The 22,710-nt window shown below is 42.0% G+C and overlaps 1 protein-coding gene across 1 annotated transcript in view; it reads right to left on the bottom strand.

The window, feature by feature from the left end:
* Nucleotides 1–22,710, bottom strand: part of celf4 (CUGBP, Elav-like family member 4) — a 129,713-nt gene that overhangs the window by 87,580 nt on the left and 19,423 nt on the right. The window contains exon 2 of the mRNA XM_066710703.1: nucleotides 20,305–20,387. Coding sequence (XP_066566800.1) covers nucleotides 20,305–20,387 — 83 coding nt within the window. The remainder of the gene's footprint in view (nucleotides 1–20,304; nucleotides 20,388–22,710) is intronic.

The raw sequence follows: 22,710 nt of genomic DNA, 5'->3' as shown, positions 1-22,710 counted from the left end.
TGACAACAGCTGGTGCGATTTTTCGCAAATGGAAGAAACACAAAATAACTGTCAGTCTCCCTCGGTCTGGGGCTCCATGCAAGATCTCACCTCGTGGAGTTTCAATGATCATGAGAACGGTGAGGAATCAGCCCAGAACTACACAGGAGGATCTTGTTAAAGATCTCAAGGCAGCTGGGACAATAGTCACCAAGAAAACAATTGGTAACACACTACGCCGTGAAGGACTGAAATCCTGCAGCACCTGCAAGGTCCCCCTGCTCAAGAAAGCACATGTACAGGCCCGTCTGAAGTTTGCCAAAGAACATCTGAATGATTCAGAGGAGAACTGGGTGAAAGTGTTGTGGTCAGATGAGACCAAAATTGAGCTCTTTGGCATCAACTCAACTCGCCGTGTTTGGAGGAGGAGGAATGACCCCAAGAACACCATCCCCACCGTCAAACATGGAGGTGGAAACATTATGCTTTGGGGGTGTTTTTCTGCTAAGGGAACAGGACAACTGCACTGCATCAAAGGGACGATGGACGGGGCCATGTAACGTCAAATCTTGGGTGAGAACCTCCTTCCCTTAGCCAGGGCATTGAAAATGGGTCGTGGATGGGTATTCCAGCATGACAATGACCCAAAACACACAGCCAAGGCAACAAAGGAGTGGCTCAAGAAGAAGCACATTAAGGTCCTGGAGTGGCCTAGCCAGTCTCCAGACCTTAATCCCATAGAAAATCTGTGGAGGGAGCTGAAGGTTCGAGTTGCCAAACGTCAGCCTCGAAACCTTAATGACTTGGAGAGGATCTGCAAAGAGGAGTGGGACAAAATCCCTCTTGAGATGTGTGCAAACCTGGTGGCCAACTACAAGAAACGTCTGACCTCTGTGATTGCCAACAAGGGTTTTTCCACCAAGTACGAAGTCGAAGGGGTCAAATAGTTATTTCCCTCATTAACATGCAAATCAATGTATAACTTTTTTGAAATGCGTTTTTCTGGATTTTTTTGTTGTTATTCTGTATCTCACTGTTAAAATACACCTACCATTAAAATTATAGACTGATCATTTTTTGTCAGTGGGCAAACTTACAAAATCAGCAGGGGATCAAATACTTTTTTCCCTCACTGTATATATAAATTGTCTAAGATTTCATCCAAGTAATGGAACCAGAGTGTGTTTGCCGTGCAGACCTGTTTAATATTGTTGCAGAGTCCGCTCCGCTCCGATCACTTTCTTTTCTCCGTCGTTAATGATGAAACTAATTACGATAGCGAGATCTATCGGTGGATGCGTGCTGGTTACCAGAAACCCAATTCAAAAAGAGACAGAAATCATGTTAATTAGGCACCCCTCGGAGGGATATATAGATTGACAGGTACTCGGAGAGAACGGCAGAGTGGCGAGGAGTTAATAGAGAAATCCAATGAACACTGGCTAATAAAAAGACACTGGGAATCAGGTAGCTGTAAGTAGAAGAGGCGAATCGGACTCGACAGCAGAATATTTCAATTCAGAATCAATTTCCCAATATTAACACACACACGACACGAAGCTCACTTACGTTTATGCCAAAATACCTTTTAACAGACATGGGTTATGGGACAGACTACCTGCAATCAACTGCAGAGAGGACAGCACACATACACACACACACACACACACACACACACACACACACATTCATCCATAGGGATTTATTCATGTATTTATTCATGCAGTGAGGCTTTTTTTTTCAACTAACAGTGATAATCTTGCCTTGAATCTTCCAGTGGCCTGACTGTTAGAGGAGAGAGGAGAATCTTTCCATCTTTCTCAGTTTCAGGGATTTCTGTTACCCCTCTGTCCAAAGCCCATTTCAGCCCGGGGGGATTGGAAAGACTGCTTAAGTCTTCCTTCATTCCACAGAGAGGAATGTCCTCTACTGCTGCCAACATGGACGAGGGGGACTTCTGATACAGGAGGGCATGGGGCATGTTGGAATAGCCTGGTACAAGTGTCATGTATGATCTGCAGAAAGGATACAGCCACGGACTAGGCTGATGTGATTAAGAAAAGCTTCTCTCTTTTGGGGTGGAGGGAAGGGAAAAACATTTGTTTGTTAAGAAAGAGGAGGAATGGATTGTGTGTCAGTGTCCAGAAGAGACTGTGTGTGTGTCTGTGTGTGAGCCTGCTTTGGCGTGCAGAAGAGACACTGTGCGCCGTGTTCAGTGTGTGGGGCACAGGGTTGGTAGACAGCCGGGACTGTGAGAGCGCCGTGTGGTTAATGTGCGCTGAGCTTGTTTATTGGGCTACAAACAGCCAGTCAGGCGGCGTGGTTAATATTCATACATCGCCCTGAAACACATCAGGGCCTTTCAATTATTTATCGAAGAATGTATAAAATTGTCAAAAGCGGCACATTATCATTTTCAACCCGCACATTTTATTTCCTATAAATCACTTTAATATGGTGCATTGCTTGCAGTAATATAATATACAGTATACATATAAATTCTTCCAAATTAGAGCGATTTCTCACTCTGAAATGTCAAGCGTGGGGCCTGCGTTTGGTGTTATTTTAAAGGCCTATTTTGAGGCAGGAAATGTGCAAGTTTGTCTGGGTGCTTCCACATCGTGGAGAGGTTTTTCACATTTGATCGTAACAGAGAGCAACACAGGAGGAAGAATGGGCCTCTCAAGGAGTAGGCAATGCATTCATCTGGTGCTGTGTGTGAAGCTCAGCTTGATCTGGCAATATGTCTTCAAAAATGTTCTCCAGATAACGAACAAACCAGGTAAGCAATTAATAACACAGATCACAGCGCCGAAAACAAAACATCCAAAGTGCCTTTTCTGATCAATCAAAGTCAAACAGACGTAGGTTTACTTTGCTAATGGAGACGCTATCTTCCGTGCATATATTCCAAAAGATTCAACGTGTTTAATCTGAATACATCATGAACCGCCACTTATTTAGGGAGTAACTGTGCTTCTACTACTACTGCTACTACCAACAATTAATATTGCAATATATTTCACAACACCGCTATCTATTTACCCTTATGTAGTCTCTACCACAGACCGGGGCAAAATCACTCACCACTCACTGCTGAAACCCACACAAAGCCTGCCTGGGAATTACTGTGGAGGATCTGCGCGACTCTAATCATTTCATTAGAGTCACCTGCTGTTCGGCGCGAGGGAAGAGCACAAATGCCCGCCAGATTGCACCCCCGACTGAAATATGTGCCCTCGCGAAAGAGACAAATACATAAAGAAACGAATAAAAGCACTAATAAATAACAGTCATAATAAAAAAAAAACACAATTATCCATGAGTATTTCTTCTGCGGGTGACAGGGCAGGCATGATATTGTCAGTTTAATCACACACGCCATATGAGAAGGGTTTTATCTTTCCATGCATTTTTTAATATTGCTTTTGCTTTTTTTATATATTCGTCTACAGAAGGTGGCTTTCTCTAGGACAGGGTGGCCTGTTGATTGGTCCTTTAGAAATATTCTTTTGGAAAGGCGATTTATTTATTTTTTCCTTCCTTTTGTTCCGTTGTCATGTATTTCACTTCAACTGCTTATTATTTTACTGCAGTCAATCTACAATTAAGATTCCCTATTACCTGCTTGCCTTTAAAACATTTGTAAAGCAGAGGTGTTAAACCCAGTACTTCACTGGATAGTGCCTGTATTTGTTCCAGTATTAATCATCCATATAGGGTGCCCCCTTCCCTGGGTTTCTGACACAGAAGCACCCACAATCCTCCAGGGCTTGAGCTCCTCAACTGCCCCCCAACAACAAAACATCACAAGAGAAAAAATGAAACCCCCATGCTGCATGAAATACTAAGTAAAAAGAAAAGAAAATGAATTTGGCGAATACAAATAGTAGAAGAAGAGGACTGGCACACTTCCTAGCTAGGTCTCGCAAAGTGGTGATTTACTACACCCAAAAGTTAATTGCATGACAGTATAATTGAAATATGAGTGCAATAAATTTTCAGAGAATGCAGTTAGTGGGTGATTAGGTTTTTCTTTTTTTTTCCCCGTCTTGTTTTTCACACCGGATTTCACAGGTGCCCCTAGTGGAAAACCTCAGAACGTTTTTTTTTCTTTTTAATCAATTGTTTTGAAGGCGTCCCATTAACTGTAATCTCGGGCTACTCTGTGTTAGTCGAGGCAGTGACAGATGAGTGGGAATGGGGCTTCGTGGGAGCGGCGTACTCTATTTATCAGGCGCTGCGCAGAAGATGGGCCGTGGCAGCGTCTATAGCTCATGCACACTTTATTGTCATCAGGCTTTTTAATCAGAGCGAAAGAGCCGAATGGAAAGCTCGCAATCTCTGGCTGTTTTAAACACCCACACGTACACTGCATCATGCATCGGTCGCTTTTGAGTGGATGGAGTATTAAGTTCTGCCCCACTCTCAATATTTACGTAGGCCTGCGCTCCGGTTGCATTTAACACAGATTACAAGGTCCCTGGGAGCGCTGTCAGGCGGTGTATCGTAATGCAGCCACAGTCTATAAAAGAGGCAATGAAGGATTGCCTGGGATACGAGTTACGCACTTTACTGGCCTGTGCCGGACACTGAAGAGAGCCCATTAAATACAGCCGAGTGCCAGCTATAGTTTACTGCATATCCCGGTCTAGTTGAGGACAGCAGAAGGGGGTGGATGAATCGGAGGTCATAATTATGAGGATTCGGCACTGTATGGTTGTATGGCAAAGCAATGCGCCGTATCTCTCTAATGTCATTCAATGGCAACATGTACCAGTATTCGGATGGATATATTTCCTGTTCTGCCCCAGCATGTATTACACAAACACAAATAAGCCACTTTGGACTCTTTGCACCTCACCCCATCACTGCCCAATTGGGAGTGGCATAGTGTGGTCATTAACCCAGTTTGAGTGTGAATGAACTACTACTTATTCATCAGCAGCTGTTACTCAGAGTGGTTCCTCTTTTGTAAATATAGACACAGATCCTGTCAGATATAGTCAAACCTCCCTTCGACAACCACAGCTCTAACCAAACTGTCTGAATGCCAAAACCAGGTCAAGACATCAGCGATATCTGGAGTCAATTTATTAACAGCAGGTTATCAAACTAATGTTTTCAAAGCCCTGACTTCAACATGTATGAACTGTTTGAATTATAAAAATAGCTTCCAATGAAAGAAGACTGATTTAATTAATAGAAAATGGGGCTGATGTTGTGGTCAATGACATATTTCACATAATTTTGTACAATATAAATGATTGAAGCACATCTATGTAAAAGTTTACGCACAAATAACACAACTTTTTGGAACTAAATATTGATAAAAAAATTAATTCAAAGTTTTAGACCCTGTTCGAGGAGCTGTTTGACTTCAGATCTGTGACATTGCATTTCCTGTCATGAAATATTCAAGATTGACTTTCAATTTAAAATATTTGAACCGTCAGTATTACGGATGACACTTTCTAGATATTTTTGCTGATACCCTCAAGCTTTCCAAAACTTTGTGTACTTTCATTAGAACATTCTCAGTTTATATAACACCTTCACTTACTGTACAGTATCTGGGCCAATTTGTAACAGGAAAAAAAACCTTTTAAAACCCAGCTTCTGTTAAAAGTGTTTGTAAACAAGTCGGGGGAGACTTCAGAACGAGCCGAAGAAAAGAATATGAAACAACCTTTGAGACGCAGAAAAAGAAAAGGAGGCAGGAAAGGAAGAAAAGAAAGGATCAGCTGTGAGAGTTCGTGAAACAGCAGACCCTGTTTAATTCATCAAAACAGGCTTCAGAGAGATTGTCGCGTTAAAGTTTAATGAACAGAGCCCTAAGTCCTGATGTAACAAGATGAAAAACTCTGACAGAGGAACTCCGCTTCTCTCTGAGAGACTCTGAAACACACTCGGGCCCTGCCTTTCATAAGGGCCCCCCTCGCTCACCACAGGAGAGAGGGAGGCGGTTGAAAATACACTGGTGTCCCAGCTAATGAACACCTACCTTGGAAAAAAGTGAACAACATGTTGGGAAGACCGGCAACCAATACAGAAGACAAACAGCGCAGAATACAGGGTTTACCTTAGGAAGTTCACATGGTGCACAGCATGCCAAGGGCCCGGTGGCCAGATACGGTCCCCAACGAGATTCCATCGGGCCCACGAATGAACGAAAAAATAATAATAATACAATTAAATTAAAAGTAATATCCTAATTGATTTTTCTGCATGGGGCTCCTTAGATGTAATAGAATAATTTTATATAACACACACAAATTGATCCACACTATCATATGTTATGAGTTATGAGGATGGACGTGGCCCTTATGTGGCCCTTTGTCTGGTGACTTTTCATGAGACTGGCCCTTGTTAAAAATATATTGGTCTAGATTAAGTGGAAGGGTGTAACTGAAGGGTCAAACTGTCACCGGGTTCCTTTCACAGGCAGACCTCAGTGGTAGTGACTGAACATCTGTATAGACTCGTGTTTGCGTTGTTTTTTTTATTGTTATGTTCTAATAAGACTGAGAAGAGCGTTTTCATGGAACAAGTAAAGCGATGTGGCTGCCAGTGGTTTCTCTCACCACACAGGAGGTGGGAATACTTGTGCATAAAAACAAATATCCCAGCTCTGCGGCCGGCCTGGGTTAATGCTGCATCTCATTTTCAGCTTCATAGCAGAGCAGCCCATGTGAAAGAGCCCCACGCTGAAGATCACTGGAGAGAGATGCCGATTGGGATCAGGAAACAGCTACACTGTTCGATACCTGGATCTATCTTTAATGTCTTGTGCAGGAAGTGCTTTACCTTGGAGGGAGAAAGTTTTTAATAAAGTTGCACCCCACTTAGTTAAAAAAAAAAGCACAGGTATACATTGTGTAAAGGTATACATTTAAACCGGGTAGGCTGTAATCCTGCGGGTACGTTTTAATTAAGTTATTATTTCATTTTGACGTCTGACATCTGTAGAATGCAACTGGAGTTTATTAAGAAAACATGTCGCCTTGTGCAGATATTAGGGCTGGTGCGCCTCTGTTTGTTCCCAACTCATTTCTTTGCGATTTCTCCCAGATTTCATTAGACATGATAAATCAACACATCTTTGGTGATCATTTATTTGGCAAGGCAATTAGAAAATGAATCCCACGGTGTGAGTAAGAAGCCGTTTTTAATCACTTGTAGTAATTAGTTTTACCCAGCAGTAACATTAAGCGCTTGTCAGGCTGTGTTCTCTCAGCACGCTGCTGTTGGAATGACACAAAAACGAAATCGCAGGATGTACTTTCACTCAGGTACGTGTCCAAAAATGACAAGACTGTCCCACTAGGATATGATCAATCTTTTTGTTGTTCTTTTTGTTTGAATAATTAATAACATCTCTGCGTCTTTTTCAGTGACATTTTAAAATGTATTCATAAAATATTTACCAACTTGTTCGGGTTCTAAATGAATAGAAGTTTGGCTGCTTTACTGGATGCCATTCTTCTTCCAGTCCAGAGCCAAGATAGCGTATTGTGATGTATCATGCGCTGGGAAGTGTAATTATCTTTATAGTTTAAAAAAAAAAAGTAAAAACAGATAGGAGTGAAGTCCTTGGAGCCAGGTGTGTTCATACTCCAGGTCAACAGGACAGAAAACTCAACAGGTTCAAGGATTCAAAGACATTGTGAAAGCCTTTTTTGTTACTATAGAGCATGGTCTTGTTTCAGATAGGTTATCACACTAAATAGCTGCAGTTTTGTGAAAAAATACATTTGCTGGATTGCGTCTACTCTTTTTTTTAAATGCTATTACAAGACAGAAGATGTATTTTGTAGAAAGCAGCTCAGCTCTTGTTATCATTGTAATTGTTATCAGATTAAATGTTTTCTTCGGTGCTATTAAAGTGTGTTTAGCCCAAGGACTCTTTAAAACTGGCCCCATATCATATAAAGTGAGAAAAGGAGGATTAAATCTTACTACATTTCGATATAGGGGGACAAATTGTACGCAGCGATCTCGGACTGTCTCATTCCCTTGGTTTATTAGTATGTATCAGGGAGCCGTTTCACACAAAACAACCAAACCAGAACCCCCCGCTCAGTGGTTGCTTAAAAGGCCAGGCTTCGTTAGCTGGTCCCGTTAGATTTCAAAGCGGCGAGAGAGCAGAAGAGGGAATTCTTTGTCGAACCAATTGTTCTGCCATGTGTAAAGGTGACACAGAGGAAGGTGCGCGCACGACCCTGGGGAGAGACGGAAGAGGAATTGGAAAAGCCTGTGGTTTGTCTTTGAAACACTGGACAACCCCCCCACCCCGTCTGAGGCCCTGTCACAGTAAATAAAGGTCTGAGAAAGCCACAGAGAAAGCACCCCCCCCATCCCACACACACTCACTAACCCCTCCCCCCAGCTCCTGCACAACATCCAGCACGTACACACCACTGTATTTAGAGCATGCAAAATGAACTGTCTCTTCGGCTCTCCTCTCCTCCACGATGCCGGGCGCGAGGGGCGCGAGAGGGAGCGCGGCAGAGTGCGGGAGGTATGACACAGTGACACTGACAGAGAGAGAGAAAGAGAGAGAGAGGGAGAGGGAGTAGGAGAGGGAAAGAGGGGGGGGGCAGTAGCAGGAATCTTAAGCCCATGCAGAGAAAGAAGAAAATGAGAACAAAAGAAAGGTTAAAAATAAAGTCAGGCCATTCATCCATTCCTGCTCATCCCACACACTGATTTCTTGTTCCTGGGGGGGAAACCCCAAATAAATGACTTGCATCTTCTACCTCTTTTATAAAGAACAAAATACATATCCTAAACTCACTCCTCAATCTTTACAAACCTGCAGTGGAATTGTGCATCAACCCCCCTCCCCCTCAACACACTTCAGTACACTTTACTAGCATTATTTTCAGTGTCCGGTCCTGCATGACACAGCAAGATACTGTAGTGCTTGTGCCTGCTCCATTTTGAGCTTGGTTTTGTGTAGCGGTATGAGAAGACTCCTAATTACTGCTTTCGAAAATGCAGACTTCCCCAGAAAGCAGCACAGCCTAGAAAATGGGCTACCGAATGCCTGGCAGTAAAGAAATGACATCAATGTTCCCGAGATCACTTTTCCTGCCCGGAGAGTTCAGTACAATGGGATGAGACACTTAAGGTTAGGTCATGTGGGGAATTTCATGCTGTGGAACCATGAGCCAGTTAACTCGGCTGTTATAAAATCCATTACACTCCAGATCAACTGTATTGGTGGTGGTTTCTAGATCTAAGGCACAGAAGGCCCTGAAGTATAATGTATAGCGTAAGAGACCAGGTAAAGACAATCTATCACATTGTTCACATCATGCAACGCCCAAAACACTCTGAGCACAGCTTTCACCCAATTCCCGAAAACAGGATGGATGTCAGTTGAAAAGACACCTGCTCCACAACATAAACTCAATATCTGATGTCTCGTGAGGTGAATTTAACACAACCTAAGGATATTAAAAGTGAGTTTGCAAGATCTGTGTTAAATATTCGTATACTCCAAAAGGCAGATTTGTAAAACCTTACTGGGACAACGCAGTGAGGATAATACACAAACAATGCTTAAAAGCGAACACTGCTAGACACTGCTAGACACTTGTGGCAGGTGAAACTCGATATGAAATATATGTCGGCAGGACCATTGTTCAAATAAATTACTAGCATTCCTCAGTTTCTTGAAGCTAATGAGAAGAGCAGACAGAAACCGAAATGCATATGCAAGCATTGTTTATTAATGCGGAGAAATAAGCAGTACCAAAAAAAGGGAAAGAAAAAAAGAGCTGAACTACTTATTTCTTTTTTTTTGGTTTTGCTTTTCTGGCATAAAGCTGAGAACCAACTTATAAAACAAACATGATTTATGCAAGTGCTTTCCATTTAAGCGGGTAATGTGTGCATGATGTGCACGATCTTTCCCTTTTCTTTAACGCAGTCCACAAATCAGTACAAATATAATATTAAAACAAGGTTTTTTTTTGCTCGGTTTCATCTATGATAGGGGGCTGTCTCTCTGCTGTGCGATCCGGACCACAGTGCAGAGTTCTTCAGCTCCCAGAGTCCTTCACAGGGGCTGTGTGCTCTATCGATTGAACCTCGTCTGAGGTGGAACCACAAATAAATCTCTCAGCCATCGGCGCCCTCGCCCCATCCTGGGACGCCAGCACAGATGAATTTACTGAATTCTGAAGCCGGGAGAGGAGCGAGGCGAATGACAAACAGCCTGAGCACTAACCCCCAGGCCTGAGAGAGAGAGAGAGAGAGAGAGAGAGAGAGAGAGAGAGAGAGAGAGAGAGAGAGAGAGAGAGAGAAGAAAAGCAGGGGCTCTTTATAGTGTTGCAGACTTTGACTCTTCTCCGTTTTGTTGTATTAATTCACCGTCTCTCTGCTTTACCACACTGAGGTGCCTAGGGGAAGTCTCGAGGAGGGTCTGCTTCAGTTAAAACTGGAGTCCAACAGCAGGCAGCTGTTATTTTCATTCTGTGGGTGTTTGTGAAACAGTGACTAAGTCAATGGCATTTTGACTTAATAATTTTAAATCTTATTCTACCCTCTCATGGGTGGCCCGAGGCTGAATGACTTTGAAGTGAGTCATTTCTCCTACAGTGCTATCCACACCAGTATAAAGACATTTCATACTGATAAATAAAAAAAGACCGAGGCCTTGATTAAAACACTGCACTAATCTGGCATAAACAATGGACGATCTCTGCTGGATTATGTCTCCAAAGTGGCAAATGCCCAGTCTTGGCCAGGGAGCCACAGCATCAAAACTCCCAGGAGTCAAGGGATGAATGCTTTACAAGGGGGATCTCCTGGTTGCTTCACAGTGGTCTATACTCAGCAGGTTGTCAACAAGGCCAGATGGAGATCACAGAGCAGGAGCTCAGACCTCTAGGGCTCAATAGCTCTGCAACTCTCACCGATCAGGACTCATTTGATGAAAAGAAGTCAGCCTGTAAATCCTTTCCCCTCTAAAGAGCAAGCTCTGCAGTTTATAGGAAAGGGAACATAAGTGCATTAAACGGAAGACGTTCAGAATGAATCCTAGTTGGAAGGCCAAGGATTGACAGCAATAAGGCCAATAAAACCACAGAGGGGTAAAACAAATACAATAAAAACAAACAAACAAACAGGAGATTTGGTGCAAAGCGATTCCATCAAACCCCCAGCAGAAAAAACATATATGAAATAAAATAAAACTTTGCCCACTTCCCAGCTGACATTTTTATTCTGCGCAGCTCAACCACCGCATGGACGCATGGATGGGTCCACGTGCCTGGGGTCACCGTTTCATTTTCACCACAGGCGTGGAGCATGAATTCGAAAGATCAATGGACACAAGTGCGCCATGCCCGGGAAAGGATGGATCCTGCAGTGGTTTAATCTGAGCTGCTGAACAGCTTGATGACTGACTGTGTGCTTGGGAATGACGGTACAATGGCTGCAATCAGGTGGCCGCCTCAGGGAGTGTGGGAGAGGGAAGCGAGGGAGGGAGGGAAGGGTGAGACTGCATTAAGTTTGACTCCCTGAAGCCCCCCCCCCCTTCCCCCAAGCTCCAACTCTCCCATTTATCTCTCCAGAACTGTACAAGCTGATATTGATTCCCTAGAGAAAGAACTCTATGGCTCATTCACCCAGTAAAACACCATCTTATGGTCAATTAATGCTTTTGTAGCCACTAAAATACATGCAGGAATGCCATGCCGCTCATGCAATGCCATGCAGTTTAAACCAGAACAGGGAAAAAGGAAATGTAATATAAAAAGTAATATTTTCCTACACTGAAATTATTTGGATGCTGCACTACACATGGCAGAAAGTGTTTTAGTGGCATTTGTGTTGAATCCATGAAGGATTACTTTCCAAACATCATTTTCTTTGGTGGAAACCTGAGGGAGACTCAAGCATACATCAAACCTTCTACCTCACTGTTTCAGACAGGACTGGGCTTTCCATAAATTCAACTCCCGGTTTCCCTTTACCGTGACAAGTGAGCAGGAACATGCTACACTGAAGCATAATATCTCAAATTTGTGTGCTATGGTCAGGCTGTTTGCACGACTGTGGTCAATTTAATTTGCAATTAGCGAAAGTGGCATGTAACCAATTTGAAATGCTTACTTTTTAAATGTCTAGTCCTTGAAACGACACAGGTTAATTATACATGAACAGCTTTTCTAAGTACCATTTTATTAGTAATGGCAAATGTCAATGGTTAACTGAGTATTATGTTTATTTTCCTTCACACATGCTTTATGGTGCTTCAACTATGCTTTGCCATATTGCCCATGCAATTTCCGAAGGCTGCATTGCTAATTTCAAAACGTCTCGCCAGGTTTCTCTTTGAGCTTTCCCATGCATTTGAGGCACTTCGTCATGCCAGACCATGCTCCATCTATCCGTGCTTCATTCTTCAGGTTCTCCCTTTCTTTCTCCATGCTTTTGCTGCAGTCTGTCATGCCTGTCTTAGACTTCACTGTGCTGGTTCATCTTCTGCATGCTTTCAGAGAATTTATTATTATTTATTTCCCTATTTATTTATTTTATTGCCTGCAAACTAATTACTTTCCCTTGTGAAGAACTGTCATTGTTTCCCTGTTTTCCTTCTTGGATTCCTTAATTGGTTCATTACATTCTTCTATTGTTAGCTTTTTAGTTGTCTTGCTGTATTGCAAAACTCATCCGATTAATTGCCCAGTCTGACCACAGTATGAAGCAAATCCTGTTCTACTTTGCAGGTCTATGCTGTCTCTGTTAGCTGTACTTAAATCTACTTTATCACATGTGGACCATACATAGAATTATTTAAATTATACATTCAAAAAAGGATAACAATGTTCTTCTGCATTTGTCTATAAATGCATGAATACCTACATACCTACATACATACATACATTATAATCAAAATACACAAAGATTTGGATATATATGTATACACACACAAACGTACACACGCATATATACACACTTTAATTTAATTAATTGTTCTGTATGCCTTTACAGTACTAAAACAAACAACAGTAATGCACTAATCAAATAGGCACTTCAGCGAACTAAATACTGATTATCTTGTTTTGGCAGCTCAACAGTAAATTCATCTTCCAACAGGTTTAAGAAAGTGACAATGATGCAATTACGTTGGCGGAGGTATTATCAAACCCGGGGAGTGTCTGTGTCTAAACTTCAATAACCGTGTTGTTCATTCTTGCGTGAATTGCAAAATACTACTACTACTAATAATAATATACACCCATAAATTAACAATAAATGCATAGAGTAACCCGGATTGAAGCAGTGCAATGGCTAAATACAGATGAAATAAAATATAGCACTAAAACCAAGTCATCCAATGGCCGCGTAACAGAATGCGGTGAGCAGAAGCAGCCGAGGCGCGTCTGAAATCAGCACCCTGGACAGCGCCTATCGATCGGCTCGGAGAACACATCACCACTACTCTGCCAAATTGCTATTGAGAAGTGACCTGTAATACAATTACTGCCCAATCTGCCCCGGCTGCGCTATACATTATTAAAAGACGCACTTGTGCTTTGTTATCTCCGCTACCTGTCGCGCCCAGAGTCACGGAGCGTCATTAGAGTGGGCTGGAGACCCCCGGCCTTATTACCACCGCCACTGAGCGACCACCCCTCTCTCTCTCTCTCTCTCTCTCTCTCTCTCTCCATAGTTCTGCCTCCACTTTTCTAAACCCTCGACAACAAAGAACGGGATGAAGCAGCAGGACCAGTGAATTAGCAGAATATTTATCATATTCAATTTGCCCCACATTGTTATGTATGTCCTCCATTCGGGCAGGACGGGGCTAATCAAATTTGTGCAGAAGATACCCCCACGGTTTGACTCGAAGGTACAAAGAGGTATTTTCAAATCAAGGGCATTACATTCAGAATTGGTCTCATTTAATCCAAAATGAATTTAAACGATATTCCAACGGCTATTTCGTTTGCATATATTAGAGGCTTGGCCATTTTTTTATTTTACTTTTTTGTAAGTTATGAATACGTTGACTTTAATCATCCAGTTTAGCATTTATTGTTAGCAGATATATTGTACCATAAATAAATTATTAAAAATAAAAATATGTGAAATCAGACACTTGCTGATGGGAAAGTTTAATCATTCCCGCTATGCTATTGCTATTGTTGATTGTTAGCTATGCTATTTCTACTATATTAATAAAATAGCATAATTATTATTAATAATACCAAGGACAATAACTACTTCAACAAGATCTTTTTATTGAACTTCTATCTATCCATCTGCTTATTTATCACTTGCATGACCTGCTTAGTGTTTCTGAGGTGCGGTTTTCAGCGATTTGTGGTTTGTTTGGAGTGGAAAGACCTCTGCTCTCCTACAAACAGTATTATATGACCTTTACCCACACACAAAACGTTTCTGTCAGGCAGAAAAAATAGCCACTGACCATTACCACAGTGTTGTTTGTAGTGCACTTTATATATACAAATCAACATCATCAACAGCCAATGATAATATTAATAATAATAATAATAATAATAATAATAATAATAATATATAGGAGTAAATCATGTTCTGTCAGCCTGTGTGGAATTCTCGCTATACATCTGAAGTATTGATCACTGTAGTGAGTTATTGAATAGGCTGCCATAAATCCGGGACACGGCATCAGTCAATCTTATCGATTCTGGGCCGCGCATTATCTTAAACAATCACGCAGCACAAAAAGAAAGCCAGCGCGACAGCTTCCTAAACACCAGTCACTGTGTTAGTCTTCACGCTGTTACTTTCAGTCATATGTGATTCCTGCATGACAGTATCTCCATTTCTCTCTCCCTCTCTGTCTCTCTCTCTCACACACACATGGGTACACACTCACTCTCCCCCACACAGAATACCACGAGCTGAACCGTGAGAAAAAAAGCATTTCATTTGACAAAGCATATTTATATATATTCACATAGAAGTGAAGAAATAGCTTTAATGTAATTGCAGGGAAAACACTGACCTCGGTGTGTAATGCAAGGCGTCAGGGCCTGTAATAGTCGCTGTTTTTTAAAACAGTTCTTTTTAATTTCAATTTCATGACTGATGATTTGGAAATAGTCCTGTCGCTTTAGTGTACAGTACAGCCATATTGTAATCAATCATAGACGTCAACTCGGCTCTAACTACACCGAACACCTCTCAGGCAGCCAGAGGCCTCCAGCATATGCGCATGTACGTGGATTTGGAGTAAAATCATTCGAATTTCTGTCTCTCTCTCCCCCTCTCTCACTCAGAAGAAAAACCTTTACTGCTGTATTATTAATGCAACACATATCATGTAACAGATCAACAAGAATGTATTGAGAAATTAAAGTTATATATAAATGTGTGGATGTCTCCTATCACACCTGCACCATTTTTTTTCTCTGCCATATGTAGAATTGGTTGATTAGTATTTAGTAATCAGTAATTCAGTAAGCCACTACAAGACCATTCATTCCTACCACACACACACACACACACAGGTTTTTTAAGGACGCATGACTTGTGTTCATAACTGAAAAAATGTTCACCTTGAAAGTGAAAATCCACTAGATTTATTGACATCCAGCTCCAGCTATCTGTTACAAAACACCCACACCAGACTTGCACACTAATACGCCCGCTACCTTCACCCAATTATTTGCAGGTTGGTTCTCTCCACCCAAGCCTACTTGAATTCCTCCTATTTATGTTTCTCGTTAACAATATGAAAGAAACAAGTCACTGGGCTCGCTTTTCCTACGATGGGTAAATTGTGGGCAAACTGCCCAACTAATTAATTTATTACAGAGTAGGCAATTTGCCCACAGCTTGCTCACAGTGGAAAATGAGGACCATCAATTCTAAGACCAAGGAAGACACATTGACGAGAGAATGATTGTGACTGGGGCCTATTTGGAACGAGAGGTACTGTGATAGCCATTATAAACTATAGCCTTTGCGGTGCGATAACTCTCGATTTAATATAGTAGGGGGTGTTTTATGAAGAACGGAAAAGACACAGTTCTTTGTCCATGATAGCAGCAATAGTAAAGGCAGTGCATGTATTTAAAATGTAAACTAAATAAGAAAACAATAAGAAAAGCTCTTTGTCATTTCAGCTGAGCTCTGGAGGGCTGAAATGGAGACGTTATAACTCCATATGAAACCTGTAGCTCCACAGCACCAGGGATTCAAACCAGAGGAGTTTTTCCAGATCAGCAGGGACACACGCACCCGGGGACACAAATGGAAATTGGGCTTCAAGGCATTCAAGACAGAAAACAGGAGACACTTCTTTACACAGAGAGTCGTCACAATCTGAACAAACTCCCCAGTGATGTGGCTGAAGTTGAAAATTTGGGAACATTTAAAAATAGACTGGATAGTATCCTTGGATCACTTAGTTATTAATGGACACCAAACAAGCACGATGGGTCGAATGGCCTCCTCTCGTCCTCATTGTCCTACATGGGTGAGGGGAAAAAATACAATTTAAAACAGAGCAGCCCCTCAATACACCTGTGCATCCGCATGAGAAACAGGTAATTTCTGACTGTCTTTGTAGAACACACCGTGACATTAAAGCTCATTTGGAAGTCGGAAACCAAGAACTGTTTAACACTTCGGGTGTTTCAGTGTCACACGTTTTGTTTTAGGTTTTAAATTCGGGTCGGAAAGAAAAACAGAATCAACACAAATTCCAAGAGTCACTCTGCAGCAGAGAAACTGCAAAACTGAAAGCATTGCAGAAGGATGTTGTTGTTTTGTTGCTCCCGGTACGTGTTGTGGCAAACGTTTCAAATGCTCTGGAACTAACCGACGCGGCAAGGGCAAAGGAGATCAGTACATTAGTTTAATATTCTTGACCTCTCGGTGAACCTCCCCCCAATGGATCTACCCACCACCCTGCTCCAGGCAAGCACACACACAGAGATGGATTGAAAAATGGCGGTTGGTGCGGGTGACAGGAATGATCTCCGTGCCGCCCGGAAAAACAGACATCTGACGGCCTATGAAGAAGCCCTCTCCTCTCCTCGAGTGCATTATGGCTGTTGAGTTGTAACAGTCTGTGGCGATGTGTGAAATTGTTCTGCTTTGTAACGAAATATCGAGATTCCATTTCCCGTGTGACAGTCCCAGGCTCGGCAGCACCGGGATACAGACAGCGAGTGTAATTCAGTTTGAGTGTCAGTTTAAAAGCATCGTTTTTCAGAGTGACTGACTCACCCCGGCCTCACACTAAACATGGGGAGGGTTTCTTTCTCCCAGAGGCTGTGCGGTTTGTCCTGAGCGCAGTGTCCTGTCTCAGGGAGAAAGAAACTGAGGTTCAACACTCTTGCTCTAATGTCTATATATAAATATTTAGGATAAATGTATGATGTGAAAAAGAAAAGACTGTGTGCAACTGAAAGGCAATAGAGGGAATCCATGTGTTCACTTGAGGTGTATGCATTTGGCCAAATTAGTCTCGATACTACCCCTTGGCCCAGGTACCAGGATGTAGACAGATTTGACCTTATCTGCTTGAAATATGCCTTATCAGAGACCTTATCTCAGTTTGTAAGTCTGGGTTGAAAAACATCCTTTACAAGAAAATATAAAGGTTATATTCACGAGAAGATATAGGCCATCGATGCTTGTTTGGAAGCTAGTGGTTTACGGACTCAGTCATGACATCTCAGTCCCCCTGTCTTCATGTGTACAGCAGCATCTGTCCCACACTCCACTGTGAAGGAATGGCCTTCTGGGAAATGATTAAACTTCCAATTTGAATCTAAACTCAATCTAGCAGGAGGGTGTTTGTGCGTCTGTCCATGCATGCAATTTGTGAAAAAGAAAAACAAGAAAAGAAACAAAGAAAATGCAATTGGATGAGAAGTTAATAAACGCAACCGTAATGTATAAATCAAGTATTGAAATCAGTTGAGGTTAATTATGCTCCAAAGCTGTATTAAGAAAAAATGCTGCAACTATCTGTTTCACACTGTTTTTCTCCAAATGTATTATCAAAGCTCTGGAAGTGAAGCACACAGTTGTTGTGTCGGTGTCGTTACAAGGTAGTGCTGTCTAGTAGGGGGTGACGCTTCGCTGCTAATCTTCATTTGGAGTCTCTTTTTGAATCCTAATCTTCACGGCTGGTAGGAAAGTAAACAAACAGCAGAGGCACAAATAATGGGCTTAGCCAGCGATCCCAAGGAAAGTCACAGTGTTGGAAACATGTGTCATTCTTTGGGAATAAATGCAGGATCAGTAAAAAGCAAACATTTGCAGGGTAACAACAGCCGCAGAAAACACAACCCCAGTCATCAAGTAAATACAAAACACAAAATAACTTCATTTTATAGTGATAGGCAGCAATTTGTATTGAATGGATGTATGAATTACACATGAATTGATTAAGAATGGGTCCCTGGCACTTCACACAACCAAGTGCCAAACCAAGTTAAGAACACTGATGTTCTAGGATACATTAAAGACTAGGTTTTTAGAGATAGGTGCTCATCTGACACTTCATCTAAGCAAGGATTTGGAAATGAAGCTGGTTTGAGTGACAAGAATGAACCTATAGCCACAGTATATCCACCGCACTCAAGAATGTATTTGCCCTAATCTTAGATCCACAATTCAGACTTTACTTTACTGATCTTAAACCAAAACACGAAAACAAACTTTGAATATTGAGAAGCTCAGTGGAGTGGAAAAGGGTTTCGAGAACAACATTACGCTAACAAGAGGCGAGGAAGAGCCTTATCGAAAGCCCCCATTCCCCATTCAGTAAGTGTTTTAGTGCTTTTCTCTTCTCGCCAAATCCCACTTTATAAAGTAATGAACTAATTTGCCGTGTTTTACGTTCCCTCTAAAAGTCAGATTCACATTAAAGCACTTCCAAAGTTTACAACTCAGTTTTGTATCAGATAATTTCCCCCCCGTTTTACTTGCATTGCACTCCTGAAAATGATCTCACGGGACTATCATCAGTTAAATCAAATTCAAATTGATTATTGTGCCTGATTTGTATGTACAGTGGGTACCCTGGACAGTTTTATAAATTAAATCTATATTCTGCATGGAAAGACTTTTGATACCATCAACACACTCATATATATATTTAACTTCTCAAAAAGTCAATACAAAAGTCATTGTGTAGCATATGTTGTATGGACTTCTATCTAGACATCCAGACAGGAATTCAACAAAACATCTTTATAGAAATACCATAATGGATTCCAAGAGTAGTTCAATATGTGTGTATGTATTTATTTTGAAATGTATTCTGAATTAGAAATCGTCAGCTTGTACATTTGATAAGCGTTTTGTAAAAGCTATAGAACTGAAAGTCATTTGAATTCCATCCTGCATGTGCAGTGTTAGCCTAGTATTATTGTCAAGATTATTATGTGTAACCTTGATAACTTGTTTGTAGTCTCTACAGCCCTCCTCCGTTCCTCTCTTGCGGAGCACCCCGGTCAATAAAGTGTGCCGAAACACTGCGGAGATCCAGCCTTGGTTTCCAGAGCAGAGCTGGGTAGCTTACAGAGGCCAGACAAAGTAACAAGGCATAAGATGAAAATGCCTATATATATATATATATATATTTCAAATGTATTTTAAAATATCATACTTTTTAATGCTGCCTTGTGGCCTACTTTTCCTGCATACATTTTGATCAGCACGTTCTTTATACCACTGAGACATACTCTGCTGCATATTGCGACTTCTGTGTTGAAAATAAGCCACCAGAAAAAAAAACCTGAGCAACGTGCTGTGAAGCTGAGCCTCTACACCCTGAGTTGACTGGATCATAGGTTTGTAGAGTTGTGTGGCCCTGTACAGTCTCCTTCTCTCTCTCCCTCTCTCTCTGTCTCGCGCTCGGCCGTGATGTCATCATCATCGAGAGCCCGCACATCAACTGTCACAAGGCGGCCCAGGCTTCTCTGCCTGTCTCCATGACTACCTCCAAACAGTCCCCTGAGGCATCATTAAAAACACAACTTTTAAATCACCAAGTGCAACATTTAAAAAGCCGCTGCAAAGCGCAGCAACAACACAGGGGAGTGATAAATATTTAACAGGCAACTCTGTGCGCCTGTCTTTACGATTCGGGGGCCCTTAAGAGATGAATGTTTAACATGCCCCGGACACCGGTCCAAAAAACAAAAAATCGACAGCAACAAATAAACCCTTTTTCATACACACACTCGCATGCACGCACACACATGAGGTGGGAGAATGAAATGCCCCAGTCCCGGAACTGTTCTGCGCTTTGCCTACTGGGCAGTGTGGGAAAAGATGAGCGAGCGCGAGACCTACCCCTGGTAAAGTCTTCTGTTCGTGCAGGGCGCTCTGGGCTTTCAGGGCGGACTCTCTGGCACAGTATGTGAGGAAGGCACAGCCTGCAAGACAACAGAAGATTATGGGCATTGGAACACGGACAAGGACGGGGATCCAGAGACCGAGAGACAGAGAGAGAGAGTGAGAGAGAGAGAGAGAGATCCCAAGGGACTTACTCAAACCTGGGCTCCACACACAATCTGCCAAGACACATCAAATACAGACCCCCCTGGTGTGCGAGTATGCGTGCATTGTGACTGTGCGTGTGCCTGTAACAGCAGATTTGTTGGAGAGAATCGCCTACCCTGTTACTCTTGAAGAGTGTGCCTTTCTACTGCTCCTTCCACATCCTCTCTTCTCTGTCCCCTCATCAAACTACATCTGTGGCAGACCTGTCCAATTAATTTCATGTACATTTGTTTTTAATGAAGGCACATGTACATTTACATATACACACACTCACACATACATATACACACAGAGATGACTTAGGGGAGGGAATACTGGGTGCTCAGATATCCAAGAGGTGCCAACATTAAAACAAATTAAACAGTGCTGAACGAATGTTGCAAAACCCCAGTATTGGGAACTTCATCAAGGCTTTTAAAGGCTTTACTGAGACATCCTACAAAGAGATTTTCCTTATCTGGGATGTCAGATACAGAGGCAGTTGTTCTGAAGAAGAAGATTAACGTCTGCAAAATATATTCCATTCACTCAACTTTTTATTTGAACCTACTTACTTCCTTCCTAACTCCGCTCCTCGGTCTCTGTACTGAGTCTGAGGGAGAGGACAGAGTTAACTTTTATCAGTTCCTGTCAGGATATTGAAGACCTCAGTCAAATCTCCTCAAAGCTAGATTAGAAAATCAAACCCATGACAATATCATGCCAATACAAGGAACCCCGTCTGTTCCATTTCCTATATTGGTTTGACCTTTAAGAAAGATGAGAGCTTGTTTTATTGTGAAGGCCTTCTACATCTCGGAGAGGGATTTTCCTCCCAACTTTATGATATATTCATTAATTTTCCACACACAGCTGTCCTCTGCAGTGACCACAGCGCTGGGGGTGCAGCTACTTAGCTACTTAACCTTAGCATACATATTGAATAAATATTCCTGACTACATCTTCAGAACTTTTCCTACTGAAGGTATTTAGGTTTTTCTGCAAATTTAAAGCAACTCAGTGTGCTTATAAGCATTGTCTTCATATTCCACAATAGAAAGAAGAAGTGCTGTTAACCTGGAAACAATGTGGGCTTTAAAGTGTCATTTAGAAAACCCAAGCGCCAAATAAAGCCACTAAAAACCAAAGTAACAACATATAAATAAATACAAGACATGGGAGAACATTGCTAATTTTAGTAAGAAAGCTCAGTTATTCCCTCTGTTCACCTTTTCTTCTTTAAACTGTCGTGCTTGACTGAAACAAAGTCCTGTTTTTCAGTCAGAGTTACTCCTCTGTGTATAACAGCACCACAAACTGCTAGACTATTTGTTTTATCTTCTCAAACCAATTTTCTGTTCAGAAATTTTCATTTAGTTGATTTTTTCCCCCCATCTATGTATAAGACAGGAAAACCCAGCAGAGGTATTTCAGAGAAGCCGTGAGTAAGAGAGAGAGAGAGAGAGAGATTGAGAGAGAGAGAGAGAGAGAGAGAGCGAGAGCATGAGAGAGGGAGAGATAAGATACCATCACCTGGACTCTCTGAACATTATCCTGTGTCTGCTGTGCTGGCCTCTTATCTCTGGCACAGCAGACACCCCAGAGGAATACAGGCCCACTGATACAGGAGCGAGAGAAAAAAAAAAGACCCTCTGGAGCCAACATCAAAGTCTGGAGGAGTTCGCTGAAGTTTCCATTATGGGAATACTCGGCAGAAACTATTCACGCTTCACTTTTGGGCATTGTAAAGGATCCTCTTTTGAACACAACTTACTGAAAAGGAAGTCAGAAGAGGGAGAGTCTAAGAGTTTGAGAGATTATCCCCGGAACTGGAAGAACCGATAGATAGGCTTGGAGACAACATCTGACTCTTGTGGTTCATGTGGTTTGGTAAATCCAGTAATTTTTAGATTATTGGAATGTGAACACCCATCGAAGACCACGGTATTCTTGATTGACTTGCTTAATTAAACAATATCTAACCTTGGGGATTTAGAGTGACCTCCAAAACCAACTGAAATGGTGCTCTCCAGGACAAGGGGGTTGGAGACCACGGTCACTCCCTGCCCCTCCAGCCCCAGTGTGATGATGCGAGGGCAGGCTGCAATTAATGCACTGAATAAAGAAACCGGTGCATGGGCAGTCCGGGCTGTTTATTAAACGCAATGAAGAATTCATGAAGCGCCGGATCATAGCAGCATATCTGATGAGGGTAG

Source organism: Amia ocellicauda, chromosome 8 (assembly GCF_036373705.1).
Source record: "Amia ocellicauda isolate fAmiCal2 chromosome 8, fAmiCal2.hap1, whole genome shotgun sequence".
Classification (NCBI taxonomy): Eukaryota; Metazoa; Chordata; class Actinopteri; order Amiiformes; family Amiidae; genus Amia; species Amia ocellicauda.
This window is presented reverse-complemented; position numbering and strand designations above follow the sequence as displayed.